Source organism: Stenella coeruleoalba (genome assembly GCF_951394435.1).
Source record: "Stenella coeruleoalba genome assembly, chromosome: 3".
Lineage (NCBI taxonomy): Eukaryota > Metazoa > Chordata > Mammalia > Artiodactyla > Delphinidae > Stenella > Stenella coeruleoalba.
Genome location: NC_137148.1, coordinates 150,138,646 through 150,165,769, shown reverse-complemented (window position 1 = coordinate 150,165,769; position 27,124 = coordinate 150,138,646). Strand labels below are relative to the sequence as shown.

Sequence of the window (27,124 nt, the reverse complement as noted above, 5' to 3'; positions counted from 1 at the left end):
CTCTTAATAAGGCACTCCCCAATCCTGGGCTGAATTTAGATTTTCTCTGTGAACTATGGTAAACGCTAGTTCCACATTAGAATCTGACAAACAATATAAAAGCAAATTGACCTGACCACATGTGTACGGGTGTCAGTCATCAGGGTCTAAGGCAGAATCTCATTCCCCCTGTGTCATAATGAACGTACCTGGAATTACGCTGTGTGGGGCTGCCGGGGGGTGGGGGTGGGAGCCTCTATGGTGTTCAAGAAGGTGGAAAACTGGTAGACAGGACTAGAAATATATTTCCTGCTAAAGGCATAATACAAAAATATCTCTTCATCAGGAGTTACTGATGGTACCCAGATATTAAGTTAGAATGAAAGGTACCATTGAGTATAACATAAAAACTGCATCATCCTTTACATACAAATAAAAGAGAGAATTTTTTTTCATTCTGAGTTTATTTAACATTTCATCCAGTTGAACTGAAATAATACATCGACTCCAACACTGGCCAGACACTGTGCTAATACTGAAAAAAAGCTGCCAGTCGTTTAATACTTACAGTCATAATTCTTTATATCATGTTGCTAGAAATATTAATAACTATTTACCTTTACAAGCATATTGCACTTCATGTGAACTTTTCTCCAGAAGAGGTATTCCTAAGAGATCAGCAAAGATCGCCAATCTTGGTTCATTTTGTTCCTTTATATAAACCATGATTCAACTATACAATTCATAGTTCTCTATAAAAGCATCAAGAGTCAGAAGCTTCAACAGATGATGTTTAAAAAGACACATCTCCAGGCTCATTATCCCTTTTGTAATGATCCTTTGGCCATCTCATCCTGGTGTGTATTAAAATTTTGGTCAGTTTGTCAATCTTCCAACCAGGCACTCATTAATTTTTCAACGAAGGTTAAGATTTGGACATGGAGCTGCCACCTGACTGGGGGTAAGCATTCTGAGATTAGCTGGGGCGAGTGGGGTAGGCCTCAAGGGCTTTAGTTTCTTGTTAAAAGTGCCCTTTAAGCACTTCGTGGAGCTCTGCCTTGAATTTCCTGCTTTTACCCATTTTTAAAGAGAAGCATCTATGGCCACAAAAGACATCCAAGGCCAGAATGTCATGGGGAAGCTCTTTTGCTTCAAATGGCTTAAGACAGGAAATCTAAATGAGAATATTCCGGCAGTATATAAAGGAAGGCTCAGAGTGGCCCAAAACCTTCAGGTCCATTCATGGTTTCAGAGAAAAGAGAAACACAGACACGAGGCACACCATTTTTTCTTTATGAGGAAATTCAGTCTGGTCACAGTGTCAGGAAAAATTTGCCCAAACTAGTTTCTATATTCTGAATTACAGATCGAATCGAGTGGTCTATACTCAGTGTAATGACCACCTCACGTATGCCTTTGAACCTCTACAGAATTGAAACATAATCTATTAACATTAAATATATTATATGTGAAGATACTACAGATGATGTAAACAGTGGTCCATGGGTTCATTATTTTCAAACAGGGTGGAATGTAATATACAACATTCAAGTAAAATTCATTGAGTCATTGATTCACATACACATTATTTCCGTATCTTTCTGAACGCCAAAGAGATCTACGAGGATGACAAGAAAAGACATGTAGGCAGAGGGAACTGTTCTCTCGCTTCTAAAAAAAAAAAAAATCAAACACGCCAGATTCAACCCAGTCATACAGCGTTGGTTTCGAATATACTTCCAAAATTTGACATTTGTGCATTTCCGTTATTTGATTAGTTGATTTAAATGATTGAATATAAAGTCAACAAGTGCAAGGTAAGATTGATATCTTCATAAGAATGTAAAATAGAATAAATTTCAAACTCAACCGAAGAAATCCACCAGCAATACGAAAGCATACAGCTGCTGACAGCAGGGACCTTTCACAATTGTCTATCACTCTGACTTCCGGGAGGTGTATGAAGGAGCTTTTATCCTACAAATGCAAAGAACTCATCATCTACTTCGGGTCGCCTCCAGCCCGAACTGGGCAGGAAAGTAAACTGTCCTTAATATTTACGAGTCATTTTCTTTTACAGTTTAGCTTCAGAGCTTTTGTGTTTTCTCAACTCACTACTGAGCTCTCCTTGATTTGAAACAAGAGTAGGATAAAAATTCAGTATTTTAAACAGATTTCCTTTTCATTGACTGACAGTCAATATACTGAACATCTACTCTATGCCTAGCGGTGCTTTTGAAAACTCTGGGTGAGGGTTGGGATATTGTCTTTGAAAAAACAGTGACTATAAAAGCTACAGGAAGGGTGTTTCTGTAAATTGTACCATGATTCAAATGTAAGGGGAGGCCACCCCAGGTGCTGTGCTAGAGGTAGCAGCTTGACTCTAAAAGGCTAACGTGGATCGTTAAAAGGTATCTGTCACCTGTCGACCAGAACCAGGATATTCCTTACCAACTTGGCTACACCACACTTGTGGTTGGTAGGATCCTCTGAAGATGTTTCTTTCCCTACTTTATAATCCCTTGTTAAAGTACACGCGCCGTAATTCAGGATGGGTCTCTCGGATCCTGGCTTGCAGCTCGGCCTCCAAGCTTGTCACAGACATGGAACTGGGAGAAGGGAGAAACGACAGACAGGGTCATTCCACGGGCGGAGGTGGGAATTAGAACCTGGAGAGAGGAGAGAGAGTAGCCCCACCCACCCCCCGTGACTGGGACAACAGAGTCCTGTTTGAAAAATGCTTCACGTGCCCAGAAAACGAGTATCCGGTTCCTCTCAGAAAACTGTCACTAAATATCAAAGAAAGGCACCATCAAAACCCAACACTGAGATACGCTTTTTACCTCTCATCTTATTAAAAGCCTTAAAAACCACTTTTGCCAGCAAGGAGGTATGGTGATGACACTCTTAGACCCTGATGGTACTGGAAAACGACCTGTGGTCACGCCACTTCCCAAGGAAAACAACATAAATGTTCACCGTTAATTAAAAAAAGATATATGCACTCAGTGGAATTTTTTAGCACTACAAATTCACTTGCGTTAATCTGCTTTTGTCCATTGTATAGTAAAACATACTTATTCTAAAACTTTCAGAAAATACTAAAATGTATGAGAAAAAACATCTCTTGTTGACCACTGTTAGTGCTTGCTTTATACATTTAAAAATGTACTTGAATGTTTTATATGTGCATATGTATTAAGGATGAAGAAAAACTGTCCAGAAAAACTGTGGACATTTTGTTATTGAAAGCAACTTGTTTGCCCCTTTCCTGTTTGCCCATTTCTGTTCCCCTCTAATCTTAAAAGAACCTAATGACAGGGATGAGATCACTAAGCGATTAGCCTAACTCCTGACTTGTGCTGTCCTGAATGCACACCATGCCTTGTCTAACCTGTTGATTCTTTTCCTAGATAAAAAGAAGAATGAAGAAGTAAGCAGTTAAAAAAATGACTAGCTCTCTACCCGCAACGAATCTCCCTAGGCAATCCCGCAGGCAGATCATGGGGCAAGATAACATGTGAAGAGAGTCAGCCAGTCTGCACTCAACGCGACGGAGAATGATGCAGAATCCAACCTCCTGCCTCGATGATTCGCTGAGATTCTTCCCCCTCCATTTTTTTCCCTTTAAAAACTGTCATGGCTGAGCAGAATCATCAGAGCTGGCCTCTGGACACAAGTCCACCCTCTCCCCAGACTGCCAGCTTTTATGATTAAAGCACCTTTCCTTTCTACTGACACTTGCCTCTTGAATTATTGGCTTCTGAGCGGCAAGCAGCCGAACCTGGGTTTGGTAACACTACATAATTAGTCTTTTAAAAAGATTTGTTCTTGGGGCTTCCCTGGTGGCGCAGTGGTTGGGAGTCCGCCTGCCGATGCAGGGGACGCGGGTTCGCGCCCCGGTCCGGGAAGATCCCACATGCCGCGGAGCGGCTGGGTCCGTGAGCCATGGCCGCTGAGCCTGCGCGTCCGGAGCCTGTTGCTCCGCAACGAGAGAGGCCACAGCAGTGAGAGGCCCGTGTACCGCAAAAAAAAAAAAAAAAAAAAAAAAAAAAGATTTGTTCTTTAATATAGTTGAGATGTGGTAAACTACGAGGTCAAAAAGGTAGGAGGCCTCTTGCCTTCCAAGATGGCCCACGCTCTGTCTATGGAGTGTGTATCTCCCTGAATAAACCTTTCACTTTACTATGTCTTGCTCTTGAATCCTTGCCTGCACGAAGCCAAGAACCCACACGTGGCGGCCATCCCAGGGACTCAGACATGACTTGGGATGTGACCATCCTCTCGCACCCCACTCTCTTTCCTGCAACATCTTTTCTGGCACCCAATGCGGGGCCTCCAAGGCCATAATCTCGATCCACCTATTGGGCTACGGCTCCCCTCTGAAGGGCGGCTGGGACTTACCCTGAGCCATGTAGATTCAAGTAGCCCGTTAAGTGGCAGCTGACGTCGCCTGCAGGATCTGGCAGAGACCAGTTCTCTGGCCGTGAAGAAGCGCACTGAGGCCAAGGCTTTTCCCCTCAGTCTTTCTCATTCTCCTATTGCTCTATCTCTTTGGACTTGAAAAGATCCACCCAGATGACCACCAAACATCCAAATTACGACTGCGCAGCAAGTAACTGACAACTTGGTTGGGTCTAAAGAACTCCTGCCAGGGGGCTTATCTGGTGGCGCAGTGGTTGAGAATCTGCCTGCCAATGCAGGGGACACGGGCTCGAGCCCTGGTCTGGGAGGATCCCACATGCCGCGGAGCAACTAGGCCCGTGAGCCACAACTACTGAGCCTGCGTGTCTGGAGCCTGTGCTCCGCAACAGGAGAGGCCGCGATAGTGAGAGGCCCGCGCACGGCGATGAAGAGTGGCCCCCGCTTGCTGCAACTAGAGAAAGCCCTCGCAGAGAAACGAAGACCCAGCACAGCCAAAAATAAAAAAATAAAATAAATTTAAAAAAAAAGGTAGGATATAGATTTATAAACATATGCAAAAAAGAGAAAAATTATGAATATAGAAAAACACTAGAAAAAAACCACAATGGCTATTTTTTTTCCATATAGTGGGAACTTGGGTAATTTTAAAATCATGTTGCTGATGATACTGATAATGGGTATGACTTAGTACTCAGTTTCGGGGTCCGACGTTATGCGTTTTAACCCTTATAAAAGCCTGGCAAGTCAGGGATTATCCTAATTTTCCAGATAAGGAAACTGGAGGTGTAACTGAGATTTGAAGTCAGATCTTTCTCGACCCAAATGCCATGTTCCTAAGTCACCGAGCGCAAGGTCAAGGGCTGAACACACATTCCAATGCGATATGCTAATGAAATAAACATGTCTTACCTTAAGCCCTGAGATTCTGGGGTTTGTACAATTAAATAGGTAAGAGTGCTCCTCTTTAGGAAATTCATCTGTACTGGGCTTCAACAGAGGTTCTGAAGGTCCCGCCCTCTTCAAGGGGGGCTTAGCTGTAGGCATCAAGGTGATAAAAGTTCCCTCTCCTTGAAATTTAAATCCCCAACTAAGAACAGTGGGGGTCAAAGGCAGAAGTGAAAGACCGGATAAAAGATGGATTTTTCTATCAGGTAGAGGGACCTGATGAAGTTAGTTCTAGAACAGAATACCTCATCCCAAACCCACCGTGAAAGCCTAGGGCATTAAAGGCCATATGTTTGGGGCCTGCTGGCCCACGAAGGATATTACAAGGGCAGGAGTCTGGTAACACAAACCACAGCAAAACAACAAAATGCTGCTCCTCTATGCCTTGATGTTAGAACAGAAAAAAGCTGAAGCCTTAGATTTATGGGATGCTGATTTCATGCCTGTCAATACAGTTCTTACATCAAAGGCAGGATTCAAGGGCAGCTTGTGATGAAAGACACGTGCACAATCAAGCTTTTAAGGCAAAAAAAGAAAAAAAAAAAGAAAAAAAAAAACCCTAAGTAGGAAGAAGGGAAGCAAATATACCAACCACCAAAGCTAAGTGCATATAACTGCTGTCCCTGGGGGTGGAACTTAAATTCGAATATATCTGCATTATAGACACATTTGCCAATGCATTGGACATCAAGCCATATTTACATTCTTATAAGAGCAAATTGGCACCAGAGTTAACCTGAGTCTTACACAAGAATAAAGAATTTTCAAATGTAACAGTAGCAGGTAGAAAAGAGCTGGGCAAAGAGAATTTTGATATGAGACAGACACGCATTTCATTTCTGCCTCTTATCTCTTCCTTTTAGAGGCTTGGCTTCATTATCTTTTTGAGACTCAACTTTCCTACTAGTGAAATGGACCTGTGTCTTCAACTGGTTTTTGGGATTAAAACGCATGATCACTCTGAAGAGTAACAAATACATACCTTTTCTGAGGAAACAGAGCACAGCACAGAGGTGTAGCAAATACCAAACTTAAAAAAAAAGGAAACAAATCAGAGCATTTTTGAAAGGTCGACTTTTCAGATTCTTTTTTATTATTTTACTTTGATAACAATCCCCTTTCTTTCTTTCGAGTATTATGCTGCCTCACAAAAATATGTCCTGTTCGTATAATTTTACTACCAAGGACTGCCAAAATATATATATTTTTAAAATCAAAGAGATAAAAGGAGTTTAAAAAAGAATCACACAAATAGCCCCAAATGTTGTTGGTTTCTCTAAAGACAGCTTATGTCTAGCTAATGACTGGGACCATAAGTTCCAGATGTTCTGGGATGGTCTCATTTTCAAAACGTGTGTCCCATATTATCCCTCACATTTCAAATGCTGTATATTTATCTTAAAAAAAAGAAATTAATGACATCAAAGTAATTCTACTCACCAGAAGCCAACTAATCCAACTTGAATAGGCGCGCTCATCCATGGGAACCTCTGTGTTGAGAAATAAATTATTTTGAGTACTTTTTATACAGGCTCTTAGAAACAATTTCTTCTGCTGGTTAACTGGGACAGGAACCTCGCCACATTACAAGATCCAGCTGGAATGCGATTAGTGAAATGCAGGGGTAACACTGTAACAGCGTTATAGTTAGTCCTGACTTCCCTCTTCGATCTGTTCATGAATGCACAGGCAAAGATTAAGCGGCTTCTCATTTTTCTCCCTTGCACATATAATCTGAGAGATGCCTGGCTATATGGGAGCTGGAGAAATGGTTATCACTTAGCTATAATTTCTCTCCTGGCTGGGGGTCTGTAGAGCGTGGTTCCAAGGCTGGAAGACAAACAAAGTTGCAATGAAATCTCTGCCCTACCAGTTCATTCCCACCGTGGGAAAAGGGCACGGTCTCCAACCTTTGGTTCCTTCTCTGTAAAATGAGGATCACGACAGCTTCCTCAAAGCGTGTGAGTGAAGATATGCCAGATAACATTCATAAAGCACCTAGCACCGTGCCCGGAACGTAGCAGAAACGCAACAAGTATCCCCCCTCCTCCTCTGCACCTTTCCTTTCTTGGTTTTAGTTGCTGTCGGTATGGCTAAAACTATTGCTGGCATGACAAATTTTTGCCTGTTACTTTTTTGTTAATGGAAATGAATGAGTTGGTTGGTCTTTTAGAGAATAAGTGCTGTTAGATTTTTAGTGTTCAAAAGGGAGTTTTAAAAAAGCATAATATGCCATATAAAGAGCAACGAAATACATAGATTATATCAATAAGGCCCCTGAAAGAGCTGCAACCAAGTTGTGAACTGGCTGTGATGAAATCAGCCAACTTAGTTAAGCGTCGACACAAGCTGTTAAAAGCTCATGACCCCAAGGAGGCTTGTGTGACAGGCATACCCTGGTCCCCGAGCAGACTCCTCTGGCGAAGAGGTACATCACATGGGTGAACGTGAAGGGAGAGAGGCGTGGACTGGAGAGGAAGGGAGAGATGTCATCAAGCAGAGACAGACCATGGAGCTCGCACAGAGGGGCCCCACCCCTCCAAGGAAAGCAGGAAAAGGAAATATTGTATCTGGGGCAACTGGCTCTGTCTGATGATGAAGGATTTTCATAAGGAGATGGTAAATCCTCTTCCTAGCACTTCCCAGATGTGTGTCATCTGTGCGGGTACACAGACTTGGTGATGGGAAGGCAAGCTAAGCCCTGAATGAGATCTTGAGGGAAGATGAACCCATGAGAGCCCATCCTCAGGTCAAGTGGACTCTTGAACAGCTGTGTGTAATCTCAACAATGGATGTGTACAAACCAAAGGCTGATGGCGGCTTGTGCAGAGGGTTTTGTTGGAAAGGCTCTCGGTAACGACAAGGATCCTGGAGAATTCTGATCTCTCCCATGAAACCCAACCTGGATGTCATCCCTCCTCCCGACTCCTTCCCAGCATCCCATCCTGCCTCCTTCATCCCTACTTCTTTTTTTTTTTTTTTTTTTTTTTTGCGGTACGTGGGCCTCTCACTGTTGTGGCCTCTCCCGTTGCGGAGCACAGGCTCCGGACGCGCAGGCTCCGGACGCGCAGGCTCAGCGGCCATGGCTCAGGAGCCCAGCCGCTCCGCGGCATGTGGGATCTTCCCGGACCAGGGCACGAACCCACGTCCCCTGCATCGGCAGGTGGACTCTCAACCACTGTGCCACCAGGGAAGCCCATCCCTACTTCTTAAACAGAAATTAGTCTGAGATTAAATAAGTGAGCTGAGGATGTTTGGTTTTCCCCTAGATAATCACAGAACTCCGTGAGGGAGGGACATAACTTATTTAGCACAGAATTGTGCAAACAGAGGATATTTTAAATGAAAAGTTTAAATGAATTAAAGACAGTAATCACAAGTTTAAAAGATATATATTCAATGAAGTAAGAGCTCAAAAAGTTGATATGAGTAAATTCTTTCTCCTCCCAATGATTTTTCCTCCAACAGCTTTATGAAATACAATAAATTGCACATACTTACTGTGTATGATAAAAGTTCTGACATAAGTATTCAGCTGTGAAGCCATCACCACAATCAAAATAATTAACATAGCCATCATCCTTCATGTTTTCCTTGTTCCTTGTGCCCTTGGCAATTCCACCATCTTCCCTAAATCCTGTACCCATTCCCTGGCAACCTCTGATCTACTTTCTGTCATTATATACTAGGCTATAATTTCTAGGATTTTCTATACAGTATCTACTTTTTTGTGTAATTGTTTTGAGATTCATTCATGCTCTTGTATGTATCCATAGTTCAGGACTTCTTATTGCTGGGTTAGGTATTCCACTGCATAGAATGTATTGCTTTGATACTCCATTCATTCTCCTGTTGAGGAACATTTGGATTGTTTCCAGTTTTGGGCTATTACAAATAAAGCTGTTTTGAACATCTGTCTTTTATGGACATATGTTTTCATTTCTTCTAGGTAAATACCTAGGAGTGAAATGGCTGGGTCACATGGTAAGCATAGGTTTAACTTTTTAAGAAACTGCCAAACTCTTCTCCAAAGTGGTTGTATCATTTTACATTCCCACCAGCAGGGGATGAGAGTTTCAGGTCCTCCACAGCCTTGTCAACACTTGTTATGGTCAGTCTTTTTGATTTTAGCCATTCCAATAGGCGTTTAATGGTAGCTAATGTGGTTTTAAACTTGAATTTCCCCAATGACTAAAGATACTGAGCATCTTTACATGTGATATTATTTTATATCTATATATACTTGGTGAAATGTCTGTTCAAACCTTTTGCCCTTTTTAAAAAAAAAAAAAAACTGGTGGGATAGGGAGGGTGGGAGGGAGGGAGACGCAAGAGGGAAGAGATATGGGAACCTATGTATATGTATAACTGATTCACTTTGTTATAAAGCAGAAACTAACACACCATTGTAAAGCAATTATAATCCAATAAAAAAATGCAAAAGAAAACACAACTGCATTGTTTTCTTTAAAAATTATTGAGGACTCTTTATATATTCTGGATACAAGTCCTTTATCAGACACATACTTTGCATAAATTTTCTCCCAGTCTGTTTCTTGTCTTTTCAATCTCTTTACAGTTTTCAAAAAACAGAACTTTAACCTTTTGTTGAAGCCCAATTTGTCAATTTTTTCTTTTATGGACTGTGCTTTTGGTGTTATGTCTAAGAAATCTTTGCCCAAGTCTAGATCTCAAAGATGTTCTGCTATATTTTCTTCCAGAAGTTTGACAATGGTAGATTTTTACATTTAGATTTCATGAACTATTGGGAGTTGATTTTTATATATGGTACAGTCAGTTCCCTACACGTGGCCCACATCCCAGGCAACCTGACCATCTACAACTCTCCCAACAAGCCATGTTCTGTGTCTTCTCTGAGTTTCTGCAAAGCAGATGTCCCTGGCCAGTTGTCTTCAAGCCTCTGCCCACCTAGGGCAGTTGGGGGCGAAACCTCTTCTATGCTCCCTCTGTGCCTCACGCTGTACTCACCATGTATTGGAACCATTTGCCCTGTGCCTCTCCCCACCACCATGCTATATGGTCCCTGAGAGCAGGGCCCAAGCCCTATTTCTCTGATGCTAGGACCTAGCACATTGCTTGGCATGCAACAGGCAGTCAACAAAGGGCTGCTGAATAAAATAAATGAATGAACAAATAAATGCCACATTCACACTCCATTAGCAGACAATCCTGAAAATCTACTGAGTAGACAGAGCCGTCCACTTTTATTAAAGAAAATATAAATGAACTAGAACTTAAGGAACGAGCAGCTCTTATCTGACCCAGACCATATCAACTTTATTTATTCCCAATGAAAGTGCCAGCAAAGTAGAGACCACAGGAGCTACTCTTCAAGAACACTGTTGGGAAAAGCACCAGATTTTAAGCAGTGAACTTTTTGGTTTTACTGCAAAGATTTCTGTGAGTCACCTGCCCACGGCTGATGCTTTTTGCCAGCGCTCCATTTGGGAAAAGATAAAGCGTGGGGGGAAGTATGAGTCATGCCGAAGGCTCCCCGAGCTCACCGTTTAAAAAGGCCAAGAACACTCAATTCATTTCATGTTTGCGGAGGAGTCTGGTCATATTCAAGGTAAAAGCCCAGATAAGTACATCCTTGCAGAGAGGCACATCTGGCCGCTGGAGCTGCGGGAACAATCAGAGGGCTAACCGACCCAGGCAGATGCCACCCACGTGGACATGAACGGCTGAGGAAATGACCTCTAAGCCTTTGTAAAAGGGCTCAGAAAAGCCTGCCCTTCCAAATAGCATGTGAAAGTGCTTTGCAGATGGAAACATATGGATAGAAAGATAAGCTGCTCTGCCTATGTTTTTGTAATGGCCATCGGTATCAGTGAAGTCCTACAGTCCTCGCTACATGGGCAAAATGCAATATTTTGGTGTAACAGCAACCCTGAACATGGGAGTGGGATGTTATGTCTGAAGAGCTCAACGTTTAGCCATTGCTTTTTCAAAGCATCATCCTCCACAGAAGTCCGAACGAGTTCAGCTGCAGCCAGACCCTGTGTAGCTAGCGAGGTGCTCGGACTGACCCATAAGCTATTCTGACCTCCTCCCCCAACCCTGCCCCATGGCTTCTGATGCCAGCGGCCCCTTCCGGTTCCACATGAGGCCCTTCAGTAGTGGAGTGGGGCGGGCAGAGGGGAATCGAGGTGGCACACCTCTCTATGATTATTGAAGGGTACGGTACCAAGCAAAGCTGAAAACCACAAACAAAAACAAGGGAGGAAAACACAATATTTATTCATGTATTGCTGTGAAAAGCCTAGGGCAGTGTGGCAACAGTGGCTAACCGCTTGTATCATCTGCTGGTTGCTTCATGGAAGAAAATGCCAGGCTGTATCTACAGCAATTTCTGTCTGTCCCAGCAAGAGAATGATACAATATGCCCAGCTATGTCTCCTGCCCAGTGTTTGTCACCAAGATATGAGAGTAACCGTGGCAACTTTTCCAACAACACTGAGACCCCAGGAGTTCAAAGGCAGTTGGGAGAGTAAAGGACCAAGTTCATTTCACATGTCTTCCCCAGTGACCTAACTCTTTAGCATGAATGTAGGTTCGAATGCAGACTTTCCTACGGAATTTCTGGAATCCCACGCCATGATCAGCTCACATGTAAGCAGCCACGTGTGCTCAGTATCCAGAGCCTGGAGTGAGCCCCGGGGAATAATGTCCCACCAGCAGCGGCAGCTGGCAAGATTAGGAGTCTCCACTCCAGAGCCGGGCTGCTGACACACCTCTGCTAACTGGGTGCTGGGTGACGTTTGAGAGGCAGAGAGAAGGGGATGGGAAAGCTTCAATGGTGGGGACACACTGTCACTGAAGGTGGCCTCCCAACTGCTCTCACAGTCACCTGCAAATTCACGACAATCATATATTATTGATGGAATGACCCACACTTGCAAAAGTATTCCTCTCTTGCAAAAGTTCACTTTCATGCCAGACACACTAACATGATGAGATGACAATTTCCAAGCCTTGTTATCTACCCAGAAATCTGGTCTTGCTTTAAAAACCTGATTTTGCTTAAATTCCATGGGAGGGGAAGTTGGGTTTATTAAACATGGTTTTTGATTCTCCATTGTTCCCAAGGTTGGCATGCCAATACCTGAAGAAATTAACAACCAGGCAAATCCAAAGGTTGCCTGGGTCAACATATGCCCTTGCAGAAAGACTATAATCCTAATGACTTATCAGATCAAGAGCCAGCAGAGAAGAACCCAGGGCATCAATTCCATGTCTGCAAAGTTATGGATCCACTGGATGGGTCACTTCCTATTAGCATCCTGGAGGATAATGTTGATGGCCCCCTTTCTAAGTTCATTTGATAGGTTTTCTCCCTCAAAGCCTAAATTACGTCCCATAAGGAAAGCAGGGATGGATAGAGGAAGGAGCATTAATTTTCTTTTTTTTAGATTATTTGAAAAATCACTGAAATGTCAAAGTTGGTGAGTTTTAGATGTTTACATAATTCAGTAGTTTTAAGATCTAGTCACTGTTCAAGCACATACACTAATTCCTTTGGCAGCTTTAAAGAGTTCATCTGTTTACATAATTTGGTAATTTCAAGATCTAGTCCCTGTTCTAGTACATAAACTAATCCCTGAGCAGCTTTAAAGAATTAATCTTTTCTAAATTTTGCAGCAGAAACAGACTTCAGCAAAGCCTTTTCATGAATCCTCAAAATAAGGGCTCATCGAAGTAGGTAAATTATGTCACATGAGGTCACATTTACATTTCGGTCATCACTAATAGCGTTACTGATTAAATCAGTGTAACTGTTTTATATTTTTGTTTAATCTTACACTTAAGGCTGTAGAAACCCTCACAGGAGATGGGACGGGGACTCAGAGCGCATTTGAGGATGCAGCCTCCTGGGGTGGCCCGGGGGTCTGTGGACACCCCTGGGAACGTTCCCAGGAGCAATGGGATAGTTCAGTCACTACAGAGCCACTGTGACACCCTATCTTGCCATTCACATCGACATGTAAGATTGCCAGAGGAAGAAGCTCAGGGAATACAATCTGCTCACGTACCCAAAGCTCCCAGGGAAGACTGGGAGGGGGCTGCTGAAGAGAGGGTCCCTTTCCCTCACACGGGGTTGGTGCGTCGACATGCCGGTCAGATGAGGCACACAACACTACTATTTTTGCAAAGCATCCTTTCTTGGCTTATTTTTCTAAGAATGTGATTGTATTGAAAGTATTTAGTGTTGGCCTGGATGGAGCCCACAGGGTGAATAAAGGTCAATGAACATTTACCTGTTGGACACTTAGAATTCTCCTAATCACAGAAATCATTCAGGAAGTGTTTGGTCTGTGAACCATGTCCTTTTTTCAAAGTCCGATACCGTCCTCTCAGTGTGACGGTTCTGTCGCTAAGACCCAAAACAATTCACCCCAAGAGAGTTGCAGTGTTTACAACACACCTGCTCCTCCAGCAAGGAACTGGACCCATTCCTCCCCGCAGGTGTAATGGTGTCAGTTTCTAGATACAGCAGGAGCCAAACGAGTCACCCTATCCCACCCTTTCCTACTTGTTACAAGAACTGGAAAGCTAAGATGGAGCATACATATGATTGCATTAAATCATGGAAGTTACAAAAACAATGCAGACAGTGCACAGAGATTTCTCAGTGACAGTTTCATCCTGTAATATTTTCAGACCCTGAGGGGAGGCGGCTGATAGATTAATAGATTATTAGATATGATCACCAAAGAAAAATACATCAGGGCTCTAAATTCAGTGTTCTGTGAAGCTACTACTCCAGGTTATTTCTTCCTTTCTGATAGTATGTATCGGGACTTACAAACACATCATTCCAAATTCACACCATCTCCTCATTATTGTCTAGCTAGGGATCCGACTGCTGACTACGATGACTGTGTACCCGGGTTATAACCTCTCAAGAGGAGTGGGCAGCATTCAATAAATGAAGATTTATGAGAGCTTTTTCAAATATCTGATATTAGAAATAAAATATTCCCGCAAGTGCCCAATTGCCACTGGCCTTCAAATTCTTTACTCACTATTCATGTGGGAAATACTTCAATTTGAAGTCTGAAAACAAACTGAAAGGATTGAGACAAGGATAAATAGAAGTGGGGCTTACCTTGAGAAAGGCTTTCTTTTCCAAAGTGTTCATGATAAAGGGAGGGATGGCTGGAAGTAAAGATAGATCCACTTAAATCTTCATGTCTATTTTCAGCTCACTTTTTTTTTGTTCCCCCCAACAATTTCACAAAAGGCTTATATTACTTTTAGGCTATTTTCACACTGGCAGAGTAAAAGTAATTGCAATAATTCTTTAAAATACCTTAGTATTTTTTTAAAAAATCCATTGTTTCCATTCTCTAGATTTTTGAAAAATAACACAATGCCCTTTGCCAGCCAGAAAATTTTATGATATTGAAGAGAACTTTATATCTAACATTAAATACACAGCAGTACAAACATCAGGAACTTCTCCCTCCTATACCAATGAAACAAATGCAGCCTTCCTGGGGTGTCCATCCCACGTAGAGTCCAGTATAAAGATTCCTGCTTTGAGTCACGCAGACCACTTGCTAGCTGGGTGAGCCTGGAAAACAATTCTCTGAGCCTCAGTTTTCTGTTTTCCTCATCTATATAATAGGCACAATTGTATCAAACTAGCCAGGATGATTAGATGCAATGATGCACGTAAAACACTGGATAGTGTTAGTTCATTTATTCATGATTTTTATCAGACTAAACTGTCACATCAATTTCAATATATGAATTACCTTTAGAGATTTCGCTGGGATAGAAAGATTGCGTTCCTTCTCCGGGGACTAAATAATGTTTAAAGTAACCAAGCCACTGGAAACAAATTTGTTGGGCCGGCTGAACTTCAAAGAGGAGCGTCCTTATTTCAAAATGGGAAAGAACAAAACCAAAAGCCCACCCAGGGTAGAAGCCGGAATGGCCACCTTGATTTCGGCAAACTGGAAATCTGGGCTCAGCAGGTGTTCTGGGGCTGCCTCCCCAGCCTCCTCGTAGGTTACTGACAACGTGCTGGTCCCGGACTCAGGGGACTCCTGGCCTACAGTTCACGACTGTGGTTTCCACCATTCACTCACCCCTACGGTGCACACCGCTGTCTCATGAGGGCACTGAGGTGCTTCTTTGTTAAATCACTTAATGGTGGTTAAATCAGATAACCAATTAGCTGGAGTGCAATTGGCTGGAATGCGCCTCCAAGTTTTCTTTCATGCCCTTTTCTTCACCTTTCCTTTGCCCACTCCTACTGTCTGCTGATGAGCTTTCCCAGTGACAAAAGGAATTTAAAGACAACAAAAAATATTAGTGAGAAAACCTGACAGCACTTGATTAAGTATGCTTCTTTTGAGAGTTTAGTTAATAGCCAAGTGCTGTTTGCATCTGATTTAGACAAGGAAAGTAAACATACTCATTTCTCTCTGTAAAATATAGATTTATATTTTTCTGCAAAGAGTTATGTACTCCCGGGCCCTCTGATTTCTGAGTAAGTCTGAGAACCTTCTCGAGAGCCCTGGTCTGAGGGTAGCTGAAGAAGCCTTAGGAGTGGATGAGAGATTCTCAGGGGAACTAAATCACCACGGAGATTTTCTGCTTTTGGTTATGTTGAGTCCAGGCCCTAGGGACAAAACTGAGTCACATATTAATAGCTCCTATAAATAACCCAACTTGGTTCATGCTCTAAGGTTTTCCCATTGATACGAATAAATCTTCAGTAGAAGTTATTCCTATTCAAGAACTTTTGGAAGTTTCTTTTCAAGATTTACAAAGATCAAATTCTTTCCCTTCAAATTGTCATCACCTTCACTGTCACTGCCCTGGTCCAACTACCATAATCTCTTGCCTGCAGCAGTCAACAGCTTCCTGAACAGTCTCCAACCACCATTCTTGGTCCCTCTTCAGCCTACTCTCAACGCAGGACCCTGAGTCACTCAGTTAAAACCTAAGCCGGATTATTATTCCCACTCCTGTGCTCAAAACCCTCCACGGCCTCCTACCCCTCAGACTAAAAGCCAGGGCTCCAAACGCTTGCAGGGCCATCTGCGTTCTGCCCGCTGGGGCCTCGTCTACTCCTTTCTACTGTCCCCACACCCTTCTCTCCCCTCCCGCTGCACCTGCCTCCTGTGATGCTTCCGTCACACTGGGCACAGCTCCCTGCTCTCCTGCTGTTCCGTCTGCCCAGAATATTCGACCCTGGAACCACTTGGCTCCCTCGCTCCCATCTGTCCAGTCTACTTCTGTAACCAAGCAGGACCGCACGGGGTCTTCCTGGGACAGACCCCTTCCCCATATCCTCTGCTGCATCTCCTCTCTGAAGTACCCAGCTAACAGTACCTCATGGATATTTCCTGAGTTTTTCAGATGCTAAAAACCACCACCCAATGGAAGAAATTAACTGTTTGATGATCATGAGCACGTAGCCCCCAGACCTTCTGGTGCCTAAGGATTGATAATGTTAACTGTCCTGTTACCTCGCCATCAACCAATCAGAGAATTGTGCATGAGTTGATCACACACCCTGTGCCCCCCCTCCCTCACCTGGCCTTTCAACATGCTTTGCTGAGACCGTTCGGGGGTTTCTGGGGGCATGAGCCACCCGTTGTCCTTGCATGGCCCTGCCATAAACCTTTCTCTGCTCCAAACTCCCAACATTTTGGTATCATTTGGCCTCACTATATGTGGGGCACACGGACTTACGTTCGATAGCACTTCCACCCCAAGATCCCCAACCCTCTTCCCCCCCACCCCCCGCTTAGCTCTATAACCATCTCACCTATTCATATTTTACTTATTTTTGTTAGTTTTCTGCCTCCTCCGCCAGAAAGTAAGTTCCACTAAGGGAAGGGATCCTTTGCGGTTATTGCTCACTGGTGCACCAACGCTTGTTTGATTGAAATGTACCGAACAAATGAATGGATGGCAAAGCTCTACTCACCCATGCCGGGGGCCGCCATGAGGATCCTGGAGACGACTACTTGCGTGATGGCTTGTTTAGCGGCGTTTGCCGACTCGCCCAGGCGGTTCCCGTTTTCATCTGTGACAGGAATGCCAACTTTGAGTTCCCTAGAGAGCAAGACAATGGGCAAAGAAGTTCACAGGTGCCTTCGCAGAATGGCTGGAAACAGCACTGAAGCTGTGAAAGCCCAAGTCCCTACTTAATCCAAAAATCCACTCCGGTGTCATTTTTGGCACTAATAAGTCTATTTTTAAAACCACAAACATGCTTAATCCTCGTGTGATAGACACACAAGTAAAATAATGCTAGGAAACTTTGTAAAAAAAAAAGGTGTAGCATTTTGAACAACAATAGGACTCAACAGGTGAATACGCTAACTGAGAGATAAGGCTGATTTCTAAGCTCATGTGCAAATTTGAGCAACTTTCCAAATGAGAGATAGATATAATTACTAAAAAATAAACTAACTGTACTGACACAGGCGTCACAAGTACACGGAACTATTGCATATTTAACTATGGTCACTACTGCTACAATTATAGCTCCTACTGTTACCCTGTTTTTTGTTATCCATTCCAAAATGCTTTTTTCTCGTTTTTTCTTCTCCTTTAATTTTTGCCAGCACTAAAAAATACTTCCAGAGATATAGATTAATATTACTTGAAACCCCAAGAGAAAATTTGGGGGGAAGGGGGGAAGAACCTATTGTATAGAAGAAGCTTTCTAGGCATAGACGTAAGTTTGAGATCTATTTTTTAAACTTTTTATTATACAGAGGTAGAAAGACTATTCTAAACCCCATATGGCCATCAGCCTGCTTTAATAATCAGCAACTCAGAGCTGACCTTGTTTCATCAATGGACCCATCCTCACCCCCAAAACCAGATTATTTGGAAGCAGATCCCAGATCTCATAAAACTTCATCTGTAAATATTAAAATAAAACAAATTTATTTAAGTTTCAACAAAGCAGATTATTATAAGACCCTACTGTCAAGCACAAGTGTTCTCTAAGAGGGCATATTAAGCTTACCTTTGCCTCATTAATGGAATATTAATGCAATTAGCAGCAGCTACCGCAGCGAAGGGAACAAAGCGTCCTATGAGCGGAGAGACATGCTGCAGAAAAGATAATTCCAAAAGCAAGATCTTATTTTTCCTGTAGTACTGAATGCAAGTACTTATTTCTTCTTGAAAACCTCTACAAATGCAGAGTCCTATTTGTATAGAAACTTGGGCCAAGAGTACGTTCAAAACTTGGTTTCCTAGAGGTACTTTCTATTTCCAGCCTGGGCACACTGGGACAAGGCAGACTTCCAAGATATTTTGATGGCTTTATGTGGCTGATGGAGCAGGAGCTTTGGAGTCCCACAGTCTTGGGTTCAGATGCTGACTCCTCTACCTCTTCAGGGCAGTGCCTGGAGGTACCCAGCCCGGCACCCAGCCTCTGGTGGGCTGTATGGATGGGTGAGCATTTAGCATTGAATACACAGTGCCAGGTACAGACCAGGGTCTTGGCAGACGTTATTAGTGACACTCCTTCCCAAACGTATTGAAAGATACACTTTAAGAAAGCAGTCGGAGATAATGACTATAATAAGAGAGTCATAGGACTTGAACTATTTTGAGAAATTAACAGAGAGACTTAGAGCCAGGCAGGTGAGAACAAATTAAGAAGCTTTACTGCTATGGAAATAAAAATCTGAGTACCTTGGTTAATGCATTGAGTCCTAGAGCTGTCGCTACAGCACCTGTTGTTGCAGAAACATAAGCTGTTCCCAGTTCACTGAAAAGAAGGAAAATGGTACATAAACAACAAGTGTGCGTCAGAAAACTCAAGCCCAACATTTTTGGAAGAAATCAAGATTAAGAATAGAGATTCCATAAAACATGACACAAATGAACTTATCAAAGAAACAGAAACAGGCTCACAGACATAGAGAACAGACTTGTGGTTGCCAAGAGGGAGCGGGGTAGGGGAGGGATGCGTTGGGAGTTTGGGAATGGCAGATGCAAACTATTATATATAGAATGGATAAACAACAAGGTCCTACTGTCTAGCACAGGGAGCTATACTCAACATCCTGTGATAAGCCATAATGGAAAAGAATATGAAAAAGAATGTGTGTATGTGTTAACGAGTCACTTTGCTGTACAGCAGAAATTAACACAACATTGGAAATCAACTGTATTTCAATAAAATAAATTTTAAAAAGGAGATCCCACAGAACAACATTCGTCATCACTCTACAAGTAGAGATATTCAGAGAAAAAGCACGCAGACCCACACAAAAATGGCATTCTTCACATAGAACCTAACTACCACGCCAAACGAGCAGACAGAGAGAATACGCATGCGTGGTGGTTGGGGGAAGGAAGCAGGGACTGTGCAGCAAGCTACAAATGTGGGAAAATGCATATTAGCTTAAATGGTTGTAGCATATTTGCTTAAATAAAAAAATACTTCTCAAAATATCACTATACATACTGAAAGTAAAAATGCAGTGCCGCCATTCTAAAAATGACATCTTATAGTATAAAAAGACTAAAAGTCTCATCCTCAAAATACAATTAAGCCCAAGCCGTTCTCTCTTGCTTTAAAATAAATTCTAATTCAAGGATTGGATGAAATGAAGGTGTGACCGGCACTGCTGGGTTGCAGATTTCAATATTCTTTGTTCCCTAGGATGATAATAGAAGACTACAGATGGTCAAAAGCAATTTGAGAGTTAAAACAAAAAAGAAAACGCTTTGAAGTGTTACTAAGTTAGGCTCAAAGTTTTGGTTAACTAATCACTTTAGTCTATCTGAACATCTTTTCACAGGAGGCAAAATTTTAAATCCATTCACTTTCTTTTGGGTTCCGGAGGCGTCCTATTTTAAAGACAAATCAGATACAAAATTCCCCTGGATTTCTGCAGAGATCACACTGTTGATTCTGCTACTTTTGATGTTGGTATCTGTCTACACCCACAGGGTGGTTGGGGGTACAGTGTGTCATGTCACACAGGCCAGCCCTGAGCTGCCTGCTGTGTGTTCTGCAGGGGCGAGGCGGGGATGCGCCCTAGGGTGTGGGAGCCATGTCCTCCTACCAGAGCCACTAACGGCCTGGATGATGTCTGGAAAGGCAGGCTGCAAAAAACCGTTACCTACATAGAAAGGGAGGAAAAGAAACACTACTGAAAAATATGCTCCCTAGGATTCCAAACCGTATAAACAATTTGTACAAATATACTTTTTTAACCAGGAGAGCATCACCAGTGAATCAAATGAACCCCAGAGAAGTGCAGAGGACAGTTAAATCTTCCAGTCTTACTTTACAGTGAGGGGAGCATCTCCACTTCTGTTGGTGTAATTGACCACGGCATTGAAGGACTGGTTGATCCACTGCCAGAACAGCACTGCCGGTGTGGTCCTGAAACAGATCGATCCATCACATACCCACCAGCGCTTGTGAATCAGCCGCCATGCAGAATGGACAACATGAGCACCAGTAACCCGAGAGGAGATGGACTGGAGAAGGGAGAACGCTGGGTCCAGGACTGTGTGTTCTGGGTCAGAGGCCGAGGACCGGTGTGGCTGGGCAGATTTTTACCTTTTCTGATTCTCAGTTTCCTCATTCGTTAGATATGGATAGCAACAAACTCAGAGGGTTAGGGTGAGGATGGAGATAACTTACTTAAATTTTATCTTAAATTTGTAAGGGAGCCCAGCAAAGAGTGGGCACCCAATTAATGTGATTAATGTCAGGTCCCTTCTCTTAGGGAAAAAAGCCATTTGTAGGCTATTTCTGGTCCCTCCTCACTACATGTCTACACCTACACCTATACTTATACCTATAGCATATGAATGGATTAAACAGAATCTGCTTAGAGGATCTTTTTATTTTCTTTCTCATTTTCTTTTGGGTCTAAGATTTAGGGAGAAATTCAACCTCCTTTTGGGCAATAAGGAGAGTTCTACTCAACAGAGGGAAAAGGTAAAACAACCCCCTAGAGTTGCAACATTTATACAAACTGAAATGCCACATGAAATGACATTTATTTCGATTAAACCACTCACATAAAAAAAATGTACTTTAAGCTTCTGGAATATAAAGCAAACAAACTGTCGTTACATTGCCAGAACTCACCTATAGAATGTCATCATACAACCTGTGATGGTCATGTTCATTGGAACCTGAGCTGACATCCTTCCTATCAAGATCATCTTTTCACCAGTGTCGGGATGAAAAGCTGAATCATAGATGTACTTGGCTCTCCATAACTCATTTTCTGTGAGACCCGGAGGAACAACTCCTTGCCTAGGAAAACAGCAACAAATAACATGGTGATTGTTCATTCCAAATATCTCACCAGTGCTCTGGAGACATGTAGCTAGAATGTTCTGGAGTTTATGTTTACCTAGAACATCTGTGTCTGGATGGAGTGACAAATCTAACTATTACAGAGTCAGGGAAAATTCTAATAACACAAAAGACAATAAACACTTAAAATGAGCACATCAAACCCATAAACCTCAAATTGCCTATAATTTGGAAAAACAAAAGCATCTTGTATAATAGGGAAGTATTCAACTTTGAAATAGTCTTTGTTTTAAATGACATTTAAAAATGTACTTTGAACTCTGTAAATGCTAAGATATTTTTAACTCGTTAGACAAAATCTGTAGCAATCAAGAATGTGAATTCATTTTTAAACCTATAGTTTGAAAACCTAGATAAGAAAGGCTCACTATTTTTCCTCTTTATCAAAGAAACACATATTCATTGCAAAAAATTTAGAAAATACAGGAATTCATTAACACAATTAAAGTCATTCAAGCCTCTCCCAACTTAGCACCACTAGCAATGCTTTGGTAAATGCCCTTTCAGGCTTTTATTGGATCTATTATACATGATATTTTTATTTAAAGGCATTGTATCAAATCACCTTTTTTATTCAATAATATTTTGTAAACATTTCTCTATATCTTTAGATATTCTTCTATATCATCTGTACTGGGTTGAATAGTGTCCCCCCCTAAAATTCTTGTCCACCTGGAACCTCAAAATGTGACCTTATTTATAAACAGGGTCTTTGCAGATGTAATTACATAGTTAAGATGAGGTCATGCTGGATTGGCGGGGGCGGGAGGGAGCAGATCAAATGATTGATGCCTTTATACGACCAAGTGCAGCCACGCAAAGAAGGACATGTGATGACAGAGGCAGAGATTTGAGTGACGTAGTTACAAGCCTAGGGCCACCAGAAGCTGGAAGAGGAAAGGAGGGGTTCTGCCCTAGAGCCGTCAGAGGGAGCAGAGCCCTGCCAACACCTTGATTTCAGACTTCTAGAGTCTGGAACTGTGAGAGAATAAATTTCTCTGTTGTATTAAGCCACTCAGTTTGTGGTAATGTGCTATGGCAGCCTTAGAAATTATACCAATCCCCTACTGTTGGGCATTTTAATTGCTTTTAACCTTTTCCATTGGTAAGGGATAAGGAAGTAAATATCCTTATAAATAAAACTTTTCCCCCATCCGAGATTATTTAGAAAGAAATGAGTACATTTGCTGAGACAAAAGCTATGTAAAATATTAAAACTGTAAATATATCTTTTATCCTTTTCCTCTACTTGAGTATGTCTTTTTTTTTTTTTTATCCTCAGCAGCAGTAGCATCATTACTATTTAGGTAACCTGTTATATTCTTTATACAATGTGGATAATTTTGTTTAGTTATGTTATCTGCCACCCTGAAAATTTTTATGATTATGCAGTCAGGTAGGAACAAATGGAGTTCCTGCCTAGAAAGGCGTGACCCACTTCAAGATTATAGGTATGTTCACCTATATAGTTCTTTGCATTTTCCTAATAGTTTTTTTTTTTTGGTCACAGTTTTAAGCTATTTGAAATTTATCTTAAGATATGAATATGTGAAATTGCTTAATTTTAGATTCCAGTTGGCTGGTCTGCCCTTCCAAGACCAAGATTTCAATGCTATATTTACCATCATGAACTTTTGTGAATGTTAGGCTGGACTTTCTACCGTGTGCCCATCATCTACACCTCGTGTTGCCAAACCCACCATTTTAACTGAGGGTCCCTTTGAATATCTGGTAGAGCAATGGTCCTTCACTCCACTACTCTTCGTCTGCTTTCTCAAAAGTGCCTTACTTACACCCAGTAATTTGTTCTTCCAGGTAACTCTTACAATTATTTTGTTAATGTTATAGGGGATCGCAATTGTATTTTGACCAAAACTATATTAAGCTGAAGAGAACTGCTATCTCTACAGCAATAAGACTTTCTATCCAGGCCTACCACATATTTCTCCAGTTACTCAAAGGCATCTTTTAATGTCGCCCAGTGGTCTGTACTTGCCTCCTACTTCTGGGTAAGTTAATTCCCAGGTATTTTTTATATATATATATATATATATATATATATATATATATATATAGTTCTTAGGAATGAAATTGAAAAACACTGTCTAATAGAAAACAAACCTACGGTTACCAAAGGGGAAAGCATCTTTTTGTGTTCTATGTCCCCATAACATTAAAAGAAATTAAATCTCTTTATTAAGGTATCATTTAAATATTATAAAAGTCATTCATTTAAGTATACAATTTGATGAGTTTTGAAAAATGTACACGGTGGTGTAACCACCTTCAGAATCATGGTATAGAATATTTTCATCTCCCCCAAAGTTCCCTCAGGCCCCTTAGGAGTCATTCCCTGCACTTCCCAGCAACCATAGATCTGCTTTCTACCACTACAGTATTGCCTCTGAGAATTTCACATGAATGGAATCATACGAGCAAGTAGTAGTATGTGTCTGGCTTCTTCAACTTTGCATAGTGCTTTCAGATGCATCTTTGTTGTATCAGTGACCGGTTAATTGCTGAGTGGTACTCCATTCAATGAATGGACCACAGGTATTTATCAATTCTCTTTTTAGCCATTCTAGTAGGTAGAAAATGGTATCTCATTGTGGTTTTTGTTTTGTTTTTCATTTTTAGACATTCCAATGTATACTCTTTTCTTCCAGTTTCGTTGAGATATAGTTGACATACATCACTGTCTAAGTTGAACGCATCCAGCATAATGACTTGACTTACATACATCATGAAATGATCAGCACAATAGTTTAGTGAACATTCATCATCTCATACAGATACAAAATTAAAGACAGAGAAAAAAAATATTTGTCCTGCTGATGAGAACTCAGACTTTACTCTCGTAACAACTTGCATATATAACGTACAGCAGTGTTAATTCTATTTACCATGTTGTACATCACATCCCAAGTACTTATTTATTTTATAACTGGAAGTTTATACCTTCTGACTGCCTTCAGCCAATTCCCCCTCTCCCAACCCCCGCCTCTGGTAAGCACAAATCTGATCTCTTTTTCTATGCGTTTGTCTGTCTGCTTGTTTGTTTTTGAAGTATAATTGACCTACAACACTATGTTAGTTCCTGGTACACAACACAGTGATTCGGTACTTCTGTACATTTCAAAGTGATCACCACGATAAGCCTAATTACCATCTGTCATCTTACAAAGATATTAAAATTATAGTTATTGACATATCCCCACACCATACTGTACCTCTTGTATACCTGTGACTCATTTATTTTGTAATTGGGAGTTTGAACCTCTTAATCTCCCTCACCAATTTCTCTCCTCCCCCCAACCCCCTTTCCTATGGCAACCACCTGTTTGTTCTCCGTATCTATGAGTTTGCTTTTGTTTTCTGTTCATTTGTTTTATTTTTTAGATTCTACATGTAAGTAAAATCATACAGTATTTGTCTTTCGCTGTCTGACTTATTTTCACTTAGCATAATACATGCAAGTCCATCTGTGTTGTTGGAAATGACAAGATTTCGTTCTTTTTTATGGCTGAGTAATAGATGTTTTACATATCTATATATACCACATCTTCTTATCCATTCACCTATTGATTGGCACTTACGTTGCTTCTATATCTTGGCTATTGTAAATAATGCTGTAATAAACACAGGCGTACATATATCTTTTTCTAATTAGTGTTTTTGTTTTCTTTGAATAAATACCCAGGAATGGAATTGCTGGATCGTACGGTAGTTCTATTTTTAATTTTTAAAGAAACCTCCACACTATTTTCCATAGGTGGCTGCACCAATTTACATTCCCACTAAAAGGGCAGAAGGGTTCCCTTTTCTTCACATCCTCGCCAACAGTTGTTATTTGTTGTCTTTTTGATTCTGACAGGTGTGAGGTGATATTTCATTGTGGTTTTAATTTGCATTTCCCTAGCAACTAATGATGCTCGGCATCTTTCCATAGGCTTACTTGATATTTCTAGATTTTCTTTGGTTTAGTGTCATCAGCCTATTCAAATCTTTTGACCATTTAAACAAATTGGGTTGGAATGAAAAGAATTCTTTACCTCTTCTGGACATAAGTCCTTTATGAGCTATAGGTTTTGCAAATATTTTCTTCCAGTCTGTGAATTGCATTTTTGTTTTCTAAACAGTGTCTTACGAAGTGGAGAGACATATCTTTTCCCTTATTGTTCATGCTTATGTCTTATCTAAGAAACCTTTGCCTATCGCAAAGTCATACAGATTTTATCTTGTTTTCTTCTAGAAGTTTTACAGTGTTAGCTTGTATATTTAGGTCTATCATCTATTTCAAGTTATGTTTATGATTTTGTTTAAAGATTAATACTCTTTTTTTATGTGGAAATCCATTTTTTCCAGAACCACTCATTGAACAGAATATTCTTTCTCTATTGAATTATCCAGACATCTTTATTTAAAAATCAATTGACTATATATGTTTGAGTCTATTTCAGGATCCTCTATACTGTTCCACTGATCTATATATCTATACTGTTTTGATTACTTGAGCTTTACAGTAAGTCTTGAAATCATGCATTTAATATTTTTGTTGCTACTGAAAATATGATTTTTAAAATTTCAACTTCCAGTTGTTAATTGTTACTATACGGAAACCCAACTGATTTTTGTATATTGATCTTATATCTTGTGACTGTGCTAAACACTCTATTTGCATTTTTGGTAGCTTCTTTCTATATAGATGATCATGTTTTCTGTGAATGAAGAGAGTTTTAGTTCCTTTCCTATCTGTACATCTTTTATTTTTGTTGCTCTTTTTTTCTTATTGGACTAGCTATGCTAGTCCAATGCTGAATAAATGTAGTGAAAGCTGAACTCCCTGCCTTGTTCCTGATCTCAGGGGGAAAGTTTTCATTCTTTCATCATTAAGTTTGGTGTTAGTTATAGGCTTTTCTTAGATGTACTTTATTCCTTCTATTCCTAGTTTGCTGAGAGTTTTATCATGAAGGGATGTTGGATTTTGTCTGTTTTTTCTGCACTTATTGAGAAGACTGTATGTTTCTCTGTCATAGTCTACTGATACAGTGATTTCCAAATGTTAAAATGAACTTGCAGTCTTGTGACGAACCATATTTGGGTTCTGCTTATTTTGGGTATTATCCCTTTTAAAGATGGCTAGATTTAAGTTGTAAATTTTGTTGAGGAGTTTTTGTGTCTATGTTTATGAGGGATATTGGTCTGTAATTTTTGTCTTGTAATCCCTTTGGTTTTGCTATCAGTGGTCTCATAAAATGGATGAAGAAGGGCTTCCCTGGTGGCCGAGAGTACGCCTGCCGATGCAGGGGACACAGGTTCGTGCCCTGGTCCGGGAAGATCCCACATGCCGTGGAGCAGCTGGGCCCGTGAGCCATGGCCGCTGAGCCTGCACGTCCGGAGCCTGTGCTCTGCAATGGG

The 27,124-nt window shown here is 41.3% G+C and overlaps 1 protein-coding gene across 4 annotated transcripts in view; it reads right to left on the bottom strand.

Moving 5' to 3' along the window:
* Nucleotides 1–281: 281 nt before the first annotated feature.
* Nucleotides 282–27,124, bottom strand: part of SFXN1 (sideroflexin 1) — a 48,667-nt gene continuing 21,824 nt past the window's right edge. Inside the window, exons 3-12 of one of the 4 annotated variants that reach the window (XM_079918143.1) lie at nucleotides 21,473–21,643; nucleotides 20,657–20,755; nucleotides 19,051–19,126; nucleotides 18,374–18,459; nucleotides 17,321–17,448; nucleotides 14,480–14,529; nucleotides 7,745–7,817; nucleotides 6,790–6,839; nucleotides 6,332–6,379; nucleotides 282–2,588 (exon numbers count right to left, since the gene is read on the bottom strand). In XM_079918143.1, the coding sequence (XP_079774269.1) occupies nucleotides 2,526–2,588; nucleotides 6,332–6,379; nucleotides 6,790–6,839; nucleotides 7,745–7,817; nucleotides 14,480–14,529; nucleotides 17,321–17,448; nucleotides 18,374–18,459; nucleotides 19,051–19,126; nucleotides 20,657–20,755; nucleotides 21,473–21,643 (844 nt within the window). In that variant the 3' untranslated portion in view covers nucleotides 282–2,525. Of the gene's footprint in view, nucleotides 2,589–6,331; nucleotides 6,380–6,789; nucleotides 6,840–7,744; nucleotides 7,818–9,625; nucleotides 12,221–14,479; nucleotides 14,948–17,320; nucleotides 17,449–18,373; nucleotides 18,460–19,050; nucleotides 19,127–20,656; nucleotides 20,756–21,472; nucleotides 21,644–27,124 lie in introns of those variants that run through there. The other 3 variants (XM_079918140.1, XM_079918141.1, XM_079918142.1) reach the window with 3 other exon arrangements.